The sequence below is a fragment of the Lacerta agilis genome, chromosome Z (assembly GCF_009819535.1).
Source record: "Lacerta agilis isolate rLacAgi1 chromosome Z, rLacAgi1.pri, whole genome shotgun sequence".
Classification (NCBI taxonomy): Eukaryota; Metazoa; Chordata; class Lepidosauria; order Squamata; family Lacertidae; genus Lacerta; species Lacerta agilis.
In genome coordinates this window covers 37,189,511-37,201,304 of record NC_046331.1, presented here as the reverse complement: position 1 = coordinate 37,201,304, position 11,794 = coordinate 37,189,511, and the positions used below count along the sequence as shown (strand labels likewise).

The 11,794-nt window shown below is 45.8% G+C and overlaps 1 protein-coding gene across 1 annotated transcript; it reads right to left on the bottom strand.

Annotated features, from left to right (window-relative positions):
* Positions 1-2,432: 2,432 nt before the first annotated feature.
* CZHXorf56 (chromosome Z CXorf56 homolog) lies at positions 2,433-11,155 on the bottom strand. Its single transcript, XM_033137902.1, has 7 exons — positions 10,951-11,155; positions 9,321-9,438; positions 8,859-8,900; positions 8,354-8,492; positions 7,577-7,666; positions 4,472-4,564; positions 2,433-2,930 (listed from the first exon to the last, which is right to left on the bottom strand). The coding sequence occupies exons 1-7, from the start codon at positions 11,072-11,074 to the stop codon at positions 2,868-2,870; spliced, it is 669 nt and encodes a 222-aa protein (XP_032993793.1). The 5' UTR covers positions 11,075-11,155; the 3' UTR covers positions 2,433-2,867.
* Positions 11,156-11,794: the final 639 nt, after the last annotated feature.

The following is an 11,794-nucleotide window of genomic DNA, read 5'->3' as shown; positions in this document are numbered from 1 at the left end:
GGAAGTTGAAGTCCAGCAATCTCTGAATGATCGCAATTGGCCCATCCTGATATAAATATTCAACCCAGTCTTTTGTTAAATGCCTGCAGTAAGCTGGTTCCCTGGATTCAATGCTTTTCTTTTCACCCAGAAGGCAGAGACCTGTTCTGACTCTAAACTACTGCCATTTGTTATGAATCCTCTGCAACCCTCTAAGATAACCTATCTGCTGAAGCGTGTGTTAGAGAAGCTACTATAAACATTTTGCTTTTAATTTCTTCTGCTGTGGTCCTATCTTCTTTGGTGTTTTGCTAGCAAGCCTTCTGTTTTGGTTAAACAAACTGATATGTTCTGATTTGGAAGGCTTCTGCCTGCTAGTATCTCCACACTGTTTTAACAACTCCCTTTGGCTTCGTTGCCACAACAGCATAACAGTAGCGGAGCTGAATAGTTAAAGGATGGAAGGAGGCAGAATTGTAACAGGAGACCTGTTGGATCACTTCCCACTTCATAAGTGGGAATCCTGCCCTTTATCTCAGTAGGTGGGGGGCAGCGATGGATTATTTAGATATAATTAGGTTGAATCTTGTTCCAGCAATAAAGCTGGAGCAATTAGATGACCACTAAGTTTGTCTTAGGGACGCGGGTGGTACTGTGGGTTAAACCACAGAGCCTAGGGCTTCCTAATTGGAAGGTCGGCGGTTCGAATCCCTGCGATGGGGTGAGCTCCCGTTGCTTGGTCCCTGCTCCTGCCCACCTAGCAATTTGAAAACACGTCAAAGTGCAAGTAGATAAATAGGTGGTCTCATGATAATAAAATTATTACTATTAATAACAATAAAAAGATAAAGGACCCCTGACAGCTAAGTCCAGTTGCGAACGACTCTGGGGTTGCGGCGCTCATCTCGCTTTACTGGCCGAGGGAGCTGGCGTTTGTCCACAGACAGTTTTTCCGGGTCATGTGGCCAGCATGACTAAGCCGCTTCTGGCGAACCAGAGCAGGTCACGGAAATGCTGTTTACCTTCCCGCCAGAGCAGTACCTATTTATCTACTTGCACTTGACGTGCTTTCGAACTGCTAGGTTTGCAGGAGTAGGTACCGAGCAACAGGAGCTCACCCCGCAGGGATTCAAACTGCCGACCTTCGGAACCACCTTCCGATTGGCAAGCCCAAGAGGCTCTGTGGTTTAGACCACAGCGCCACCTGCGTCCCTTTTATTAATAACAATATTTCCTTTAAATACAACCCTCCCTCCTAAAGGAACTCAGGGTGATGTACAACATAATGTTACCGCATTTTCCGGCGTATAAGACGACTGGGTGTATAAGACAACCCCCAACTTTTCCAGTTAAGATACAGAGTTTGAGATACACTCGACCGCAGATTCTCCAGCCGGCGTATAAGACAACCCCTGACTTTTGAGAAGATGTTCCTGGATTAAAAAGTAGTCTTATACACCAGAATATACAGAGTATGGCTGATAAGAACTTGGGGCCTCTCTAGACAACTTGTTCATTGAGCTTGCAGCACTATTTGCTTGCAAGAAACTTACGCAGGGCTTTAAAAAAAAAAAAAACCCTCTCTATTGAGCAATCATTCTGATTTGTTTGCACATTCACAGGAGCCCTCCCATGAGTGGGACTCTCCTTCCATTCATGGAACACAAACTTTTGATTGGTCCCTAGTTAACAACCTGGGTGAACCCAATCACTTCCTGCTTGACTTGGCAATTTGGCTTGGATTTTGCCAACACTGTGCTGGAGTTTGAAGCCTCCAGCAGGCCAAGCATCATTATTACTACAACAAAATCACTCTCTCTTGCTTAATGAAAACTTGGATTTTATACAAAAGCTTCAGAGAAACACTGCATCTCCACCTCTATTACCCTAGGGTGCCGTTCCTAGACTACAACTCCCATCTTCCTTGACCACTAGCCATGCTGGTTGGGGCTGATGGAAATTGAGCTCCCAAAATCCAGGGGGGGGGGGCATCTCACCTGCAGGGTTTCTCTTTTTCCCTCGCCTAAAAAGGTACATTGAATCAGCTACAAAGGGGAGGATCAAAGGAGGTACGGAGAAGGACTTTTACCCTTTTCTTCCACTTGCAGCATTGAGGGAATACCTTCTTCTGAAACTGTTATTTGCTTTGGGGTGAAAGGGGAATTCCCCATTTGCATGACAATGAGATTTCCCCCAGAGCAAATAGTGTGGTAACTTGGAGGGGAAATGGTTAAATTCCCTCTCCATGCATTTTTAAAACCTGCATGATAAATGTCGAGTCACATTTGATGCCACCTGAAGTATAGCTTTTAGTGTGATCAATATCTGGGTGGAAGACTGCCCAAGAGCTCCAGATTATCCCCTCTGATCTCTCCAAGGAATACATGTGTGATAAAGAAATTTAACTTTATGTCAAGAGACATGGGTGGGTGGGAAATGATAAGCCACATAAAAACAACTTGTTAGGGGTTTATTTCTCTGTACACATTGTTTCCACCTCGGCAACGCAATGCTTACAATATGTAAAATTTCTACATACACATGAAGATTATAAAAATTAAAAAAAATTGCATAACAGAGGCAAACTAATGCCTCTCTGCTCAGCTCTGAAATGGAAGAAGTATAATCCAATGGAAGTAAAATTCAATGGAAGTATAACTCAAAAAGTTTCCGAACACATTAATAACATGGTGTGCACACCCCAGAAAAAAATGCAAAATCCATTTAAAAAAATGGAGCAGTTATATCTTCCATGGTAGAATCATTGAAGCAAATTAGTGATGTCTGGATTTCATAGGGCAGATAAAAGGGGTGTTGGGGTATTGTGTTTTCCGCTGTCCCTACTTCCTAAATGACATTTCTTGGCTAGTCCTCTATATCGATGCTCCTTATTTGAACTGGTTATCAATAAGCGTTCCTTTCATTTTGGCCTTCTTCGCTTCCAGCTCAGCCTGATTAAAACAAAAAAAATTAAAAAATTAAAGGGTAAATTGGAATATTAACATCCCTAAATCCAGTGTTAATTATTATGTTGGTGCTTCAGAAACACAGACAAAAGACTAGAGGAATGTTACCTCCCACTGCGCTAGTTTTCAAATTGTATTCCAGGTTACAGCAAGTTCCTCAGCAACTTAACAAAGTATCCTTAGATCAATAATATATTGAGTTCCTGAATATTCACTTCACTGGCCACTAACCACATTTCTTCATGATCTGACATACCACCATGGCTGGATATACCACTAGCAATTCCAGATATTTCATGCCTCTCCATCTGAGACCCTCCCTCCAGATACCCCCCACTCACTGGCCCTCGAGATGAAACAGGTTTCCCTAAACCTGCTGTAATGGTCTGAATATTACCCAGCCCAGACAACTAGCTCCAGGAAGGCAGTATTCCAGACTTTTCTTGATAAAACAGTTCAGTGCTTTTCTAGAACAAATGCTTCACAACATACTGGTGGCACAAAAATATCTGTAGAGTTCATCATGCCTGCACTTGTAAGATGCGCTGTTAAAAGTGTGAAAAATGTGCTTATTTGGATGACCATATCTCAGTTTAATAAGCCTTGTGGGAGCACACACAGCCCCATCACTCCTCCCTGTGCAGAAGGAGAGAATATACTAGGAAATATTCAATTAACCGTAGTTTCCCTTTTTTCTGCTTAGACTAGGAAAATGTCTTTAACAGCACTGGAACAGGACAACTTGCTAATGTGGAATTCTGTGCTGCAGCTGACCCCTACTGGAAGCCAGTGCCTATTAGCTGATTAGCGATGATTTCAAGCCCTGCTTAGATCAACAGGGAACTTCCTTTGTAGGAAATGGCTTCAACTCAAGCCACAATACAAAAGAAAACTGGGTCACCTGATGCTATTGTGACATGGAGGTGGTTACCCCGGGATCCAGTCTGCTGGTTGGAAAAGTTTCCCCACCCCTGAGTCTGGACTGGGAGGGATTCTAACAGTTTTCTCACTTGTGCAGTCAGAAGGCTTGTTTCTGTCTTAGCTAACTAAGGGATTAACCCCTCTTACTTTTTGCCCTGCACTTTCCAGGCACATGTCCACGCTTTAATGCTCCATGTCTGAGCATCTTTTTTTCCCCTTTTGCCCCAAGTTTTCCCCAGAAAAACCTGCTCTTTAAAGCTGAATCGGAGCAAACATCAATTTGGATTTTCCGTCGATTGACGTTCGCTCCAATTGAGCTTTAAAGAGCAGTTTTTCACGTGGAAAGTTCTGGAGCAAAAAAGAAGAAAACCCAAAACAGGGTGTGTGTGTGTGGAGCTTTAAATTGTGGGTTGTTACTGAGAAAAGCGGAGAAAGGTGAGTGTGGATAAGCCCTAAGCTAAAATGTGACTGTCTGAAAGTAGTCAATGAACTGAATCTTACTAGCATATAAAGAAAATTATTGCATCTAGCCCATCCATGAAATGGGAAGGAAGGAGAGAGAGAGAGAGAGAGAGAGAGAGAGAGAGAGAGGAGAGACAACTCACCAGCTCCTGCAGCCTTCTCTTGCTCATGCCCTTCCGCTCCAGCTGCTTCTCAATCACCTTGGCATTCTGTGCATACGAATCAGCAATTTCTCGCTGGAAAAACACATGAGAGGTAGGGAAGTTAACACAAAGTCCAACACTTAGTAGTGCTCTGCACCAGAAAAAGTCATTAAAAAGACATTGCACGTTAAGGAAGTGGCATTACACTTTTCTCCCTACCCCACCATCTATTTTGGGAAACTCCTCAACTGTTAACTTCACAATCCCTTTCTGGTGCCTTGATTTTCATTGGATGCCGATACATATACCCTCAGGGTCCTTTCCAACTCCCTCTCTACCCCATACTAAAGAATGTTTACTCAGCAGTATAACATGGTGCAGTTTTTGTTTGGCTGTACCATTTGAGGCTACAGAGGATGAAACTTGACTACTCAGCTTATGAGAAACCACCCTCTGCAGAGAGCAGCCTAAGATAGTGGAATGGTCTCCCTTGGGAGGTTGTGGACTCTCCTTCCTTGGAGGTTTTTAAGCAGAGGTTGGATGACCATCTGTTGTGGATGCTTTACCTGAGATTCCTGCACTGCAGGGGGTTGGAATGGATGACCCCTGGGTCCCTTCCAACTCTATGATTCAATTATACCTATTTCTATTTTTTGCTCACTGATCTATGTAAGAATAGTTCCATGGGCTTGTGGCTCTTCAAGAGATGCTTCCTTACCCCCCCCCCAGCTGCAAAGTGGCTTTCATGTGTATATAGTATGACACCAGCCTTATATTAAACAGCTCGCCTCCTTGCCATAGTGACCAATAATTCTGTGCATGAGAATGAGTGGGCTTCATGGTGGAGGGGTTGTTTGCCTTGTTACTCTTCTAGCAGCCCACTCAGTAGAAGGCAGTTTCTTTCGCAAGGGATTAGCATTAATTTATAGTGCTTATGTCACTGTTTCTATCCAAGAGGCTCTTGGAGCAGCTTGCATAAAGTTATCACAGCAAAAAGCACACTGGCATCAGGAAGAGAAATATCATGATGCACTTGGTATTTCCGGACCTCACCCATGGCCTTCCCCTGGTGTTTCCTTTTGGTCTCCACCTACTAGGTGTTGGAAGCGCAAAGCAGGGTTCATTCAGTTTGCAACAAGGGTTAATTCTGTTATGGTTAAAGTCAACCAGCCAAAGGGAGGACGGGTAAAGCCATTGCTTAGCAACCAGACAGAGTGGCATGATCTTCACAGAGGTAGAAAGGGGCCTGATTGGCTGTGTAGTTCTGAGGGAGCTTTTCCTCTGCATGTTTAGTCTCCCAGATATGTACAAAGCGTCAGTGAAGGAAAGACAAAAAAAAAAAAAAAAACCAATTCCTTTCTCCTTGGAGTATGCACTGTTTTTGCTCAGTTTCTCAGTAACGTGTTTATCAAGACTTTTTTTCTCTGGAGGCCATCTGGGTTATTTAAGTCACTTTGCTAATGCCAGGCAACAGCTCCCACTGCTGTCCTCTGAGACAAAGGAGTGGGGCTAGTACCTGCAATTCAGTCCACTTTGCTGGCAGTTGCACCTGCAACAGCTTCCCTTTCTCTGCAACCACCATGGAAACATAGGCTTGTCGTCTTTCAGGAGGCCAGTTACTGTTGCAGGCTTATTTGCAAGGGTTTATGACATGCACAGTATGTATTCATGGCGCCTCCTTTCCCTACCCCTCAGAGGCAGCTGAGACTGAGAGGCAGCATATATTTGTGGCGGAGTGGGATGTTTCAAATGCAGTTCTCTCTGGCCAAAATCTTTGCAGAGGTGCTCCCTGTTGCTAGCTGCCAGAGCTGGAGGGTGTACCAGAGGCAGAAATGGCCAGTAAGTGGAGGCCAGCGTTGAATAAAGCCGTCACCATGTATGAGATAGTGCACACCCAGGCCAGCTGGTGCGGCAACCAATTGGCATGAACTTATGGGAGGTCATCAGTAACGAGCACGGCATTGACCCCACAGACAGCTACCACAGAGAAAGAAACCTGCAGCTAGAGAGGATCAGTGAATACTACAATGAAGGGCGCTGTGGTCTAAACCACTTGGGCTTGCCGATCAGAGCCTCTTGGGCTTGCCGATCAGAAGGTTGGAGGTTTGAATCCCTGCGACGGGGTGAGCTCCCGTTGCTCTGTCCCAATTCCTGCCAACCTAGCACTACAAAAGCACGCCAGTGCAAGTAGATAAATAGGTACCACTGTGGCAGGAAGGTAAACGGCATCTCCGTGCACTCTGGTTTCTGTCACGGTGTACTGTTGCACCAGAAGCGGTTTAGTCATGCTGGCCACATGAACCAGAAAGCTGTCTGCGGACAAACGCCAGCTCCCTTGGCCTGAAAGTGAGATGAGCACCACAACTCTATAGTCGCCTTTGACTGGACTTAACCATCCAGGGGTACTTTACCTTTTACCTTTACTACAATGAAGCATCTGGTAACAAGTACGTTTCCCATGCAATCCTTGTTGACTTGGAACCTGGCACAATGGACTCAAGTTAGGTCTGGACCTTTTGGCCGGATCTTCAGACCTGACAGCTTTGTCTTTGGCCACAGTGGTGCTGTAAACAACTATGCCGAGGGCCACTGCACAGAGGGAGCCAAGCTAATGGACTCTGTGTTTGATATGGTAAGGAAGGAGTCCAAAAGCTGTGACTGCCTGGGCGGTTGCACTGGCTCTGGGATGGGGATGAGCAACATCAGCAATATCGGTGTAGCACGAGTGTTTTGGGGGATAGTCTGTTCCACTCTAGTGATGCATGCATTTTCTGTCCTCCTTAGCTCTTTCCCTGTTGACTCTGCAACCAGATTTGCTCATTGTGTCCTTGTAGTTGCAAATGACATACGAAGAAGTCCCTGTCTAAACATCTGATTCAAACATAAAACACATTTTTGTGTTTCACAAATAATAATAATAATCATACATTCTAACCAGTTAACCATACTGGAGCTCTTCCCGAAAGGGAAAAAGTCAATTTACAGGGCCAGCAACTGCAGAGGCCAGCTCACACACCGATCTGAACTAGCTGGCCAAATAAGATGGCTACAGAAAGGCAGCCTAGATTTCGCATACTACCACAGGGAAGGAGAGAGAAAACTCACCGCTTCAATCTCCTCCTCCTCTTCATCAATGGTGGAGACTGTGACTGAACTGAATTTGCCCATGTCTTTCGTCCGTTTGGTCATCATCACCTTGAAAACAAAGGCATGTATATTTTTGATTAAGTGTGCATCAGCTTGGGGCATAGAACAGTGGCAAGGAACCTGGAGCCTTCTCTATATTGCTGGACTCCAAGCTCCTATCAGCCCTAGCCAGCATGACTAGCACTCAGGGATTATGGTATTTGTAGTCCAGCAGCATTTGGAGGACCACATATTCCTCATCCCTAGCTTGGAATGTGCAGAAGCAACTGTCCTCTAATTCACATCACCAGAAGAGCCTCTTCTAAAGTGTAGCAGTAACAGGAAGAGAAAATAATTCTCTTTTGGTGGAACGAGAGCAGAACAAAGGGCTGCCTAGCCCAGGCCTGGGTCATCTCTGGTCCTCCAGGTGCTTCTGTCTGGACCTTGGAATTCTCCCTAGGTCACACAGCCCTCACCAGCCCTCCTTGAGCATTTTTGCTTCACTAGAAAGTATATTTGATCATGCTCCTTGATTGCCTGGATAGAGAAAAGAGAGGGATTTGCAAGTGTGCATAGAAATGAGCCTACTGGTCCTGCTGTCCCCAGAAGGTTGCCAACCCTAAGCTTGATGGCCACTGCCATCAAGCCGTCTCCTACTGTTCTAGCTGAGCAACAGCCAGGCACTCAGAGCCACAGTCTCAGTTTTGAGCTCCCAGCAAGGAAGCAGCCATGATTCTACAGAATCCACGTCCCTACCTTCTTGGGTGGCTCTTGCTTCTGGGTGTAGATGTTCGTTTTTCCAAAGCCCTGTCCAAATTTGACCACAGCACCATCAACAATGAATGTTACTGGGGCGTTCTTCTGCTGGTGCTGGTAGAAGAGAAGAAGTCCGCACCTAACAAGTTTGGGGATGGGGAGAAAAATAAAAAGAATGAATTATCTGCTAATTCATTGGACATTAAACAAAATCACATTGGCTGGTCAGGTATTGCTCGAGTTGTGACGAAATTATAAAAGCTTGAATCTTTCTCTTTGTGTGAGAGAGAGAGTGAGAGAGAGAGAGAGAGAGTGTGTTGTGTGTGTGTGTGTGTGTGTGTGTGTGTGTGTGTACCTGTATGTATGTGTGTACAAATAATATTTTAATTAATTATTTAGGAGTTTCATATAATGCTTGATCGAAGAACTTTCCAAGCAGTTTACAAATAAAATTGTAAATAAGACACTGCTAAGATCCCCAAAATACCTATAACGTCATACTCACTTTCCACACTTTTTTCTGTACTGCCGTTCAATGCCTTCTGGTCTGGGGGAGGAAGAGAGACAGTGTTGAATGTATGAACAGAAGACCCTAACCACACATACTCTGCACTGAAGAACTGAACATGAAACCCTAACAACAGCAACAAAGAAAATCACTGGCTTGGGGTGAAAAACTTTACTCCCTCTTGCTATATATATTAACAATTAACTGATTCCTCCAGTGTCGACCTTTCTGTAATTAAAATGGCCCAATCTACACAAAGTAAGGAGGTATCAGCAGCCAAGGGAGGACCCTAAGGTTTGTACAAGTAAGAAAGCATTACATACTTGAGTAAACCATTTTCAATTCTGTTCTGTCCATATGCAGGCTAGCAGAATAAAAAATGGCAGCCCAGGAACCACAAGGGTGATTAAGCCTTTATGCCTGCACAGCGACTTTGTGGGAGAGGCTGGATCGTCCTACCTGCGGAGATAAACGTTTTCCTCCTCTTCAGTGTTGCAGAATTTGTGGGCGTGTTTGGCCGCATCAATCACCCGGGCCCTGTCTCGAGGTCTCATGGGCAGCTTCTCCAGCTGACAATCTGCAGAAACACAGAGACTAGAAACAGTTTTTCACCACATAAGGACAAAATTCTGTCCTGCTAAAGGCCCCTGGGGTCATCTGTTTTTAGTAAACTAACTAGGAAGAAAATACAAATTTCCATATATTTAAAATGTACTTTCAACCCTCACAGCATGTTATAAAGCAGGTCTTTATTATTATTATTCCTCTCCTCTCCCCCCCCCCATTTTATTATTTTTATTTTTAAAAACATGCAAATATTTACCCAACAGTGAAGGCAGAACATTGCTGCAGATGCTGTGGGTTGTTAGGAGGCCCTCCCAGAGCAACAATTCCCAAGTTCCCTGGGAAGAGGGATTCATTATTAAACCATTCTGGGAACTGTAGTACTGTGAGGGAGGTGTCTCCTAACAACTCAGTACCTTTGGGAAACTACAGTTTCCAGGATTCCTTGGGCAAATGCAACTGTTTAAAATGGCACGATACTGCTTTAAATATATAGTTCCAAGGGGACCTAAGTCCCACTGAACTCAATGAACAATAAAAGAGAAGTGTATAAAATTGTTCATGGTGTAGAAAATACAGATAGAAAGGTTCCCCCCCCATAGAACAAATAGGCCTGTTCACACTCAATGTGTGCAATGTATCTCTGCAAATGTACATGTGTTTCTATGAAAGACTACACTTTTTTATTAGTTCAGCTGCTGAACTTTACCTGTGAATAACTATAAATAGACTGACTATTTGTATACACAGGGACACTGATTGAACACCCAGAACCGCTGAGTTGGAAGGGAGCCCGAGAGTCATCTAGTCCAACCCTCTGCAATTAGGAAAACTCAACTAAAGCATCCATGACAGACGACCACCCAACCTCTGGGACAGCTCAGTTGGTGAAGCATGAGACTCTTAAAATCAGGGTTGTGGGTTCAAACCCCACATTGGGCGAAAGATTCCTGCATTGCAGGGGATTACACTAGATGACCATCGGGGGTCCAAGACTCTACTTTTTATTGGGGCACGGAAGTAGAAAACAGGGTCTGCCTCCTGGTGGGGCATATTTACCAAACCATTCCTGGGTCCATATTTTGCATTTTTACGCCCTGTGATCTTTGGATGAAGGACGGTGTGTACGAACTAACTAACTAACTAACTAAATATAGCACTAAAAGGGGAACAGGCCTCGCGAGATGGAGATGTCTCAGCAGCGCCCAAATCAATCTAAATCTTGAGGTTCTTGATCCCATGGCAGGGCCTTGAACAAACGGCAGTTCCCGGAACCCCTTGGTGGGGGTGGAGAAGAAGGAAGTCCGCGGCCGTTGGCACAGCAGCACCGCTGAAATTTAAGCCTGCCTGCCTTTGCCTAGCCTACCTCGCAGGGTCGTCGCGAGGACGGGAAAGAACCGCGCCAGCTAAACCCAGAGCCCCGGGTAGGTAGAAGGCGTAGGGTTGAAATGGAGGAAGCGGAGAAGGAAAGCGCTGCCTGCGGGATCGGGGCCTCCCCTGCCCCGACCCGGTTCTCTATGCTCACCCAGGACCAGGACCATCTGCCCGCACAGGCAGTAATAGACGTGCAGGGGCTTCTCGCCGTCGTCGTACTCCTCCCGGTCGCGGGTGTCGGAGCAAACCACGGAGCGGGACACCACCTTCGGCATGGCAGCGGAGGAAGGGAGGGGATCGGGCCCCTCCTAGCCTCCGATGTTAGCTCCGCTTGCTCGCGAGGAAGTGCGTTTAGGGTTTCCCCCCTTTTCTATAAAGGCCCATAGCTCTGAACGAAACCTGCACCTACAACTTCCGGTTCCCAATCGACGATACACGAGCGTGCCAGCTTGAATAAAATATATTGGGTGGGGGTGGGGGGCGGGCTAGCTAGCTAGATAAGCCTCTCCCCACATGATCGAACGCATTGCACACGCCATTTGAATAACGAGGCCCATTAACTTGGGGTGGGGGTGGCCCCTGTAATATTTTATTTTGGGAGCCGGGGGGGGGGAAATGAAGTGACCTCATCCCCTAGGAGTTGGCTCCTGTGCCGATGCAAAAGGCGGTGGGGGAGGAAACATTCTGGGAGAAGGGAGCCGCAGCGAAGCTCCCCACCCCTCTTCGTATTGTCTTTCTGCCCCGCATTCGTCGGGCTTCGAATATGAACCGGAAGCGAGGGTTTTGGGCAGTGCTTATAGGGATTCCCCACCCCCCCTTCTTTTAAACCTCTATATCTTAGTGGCGTCACTGCGTTCTCTCTCCACCAGGGGACTCTCCGCCTTCACATTGATGTGAAGGTCCTCAAGCCGATCCTTCGTTCTGATTGGTTGCCCTCCCGGCTAATCCCGAAACGGCCCGAACGCCTTGTGCAGCTTTCGAGGGATGCTCCTAAA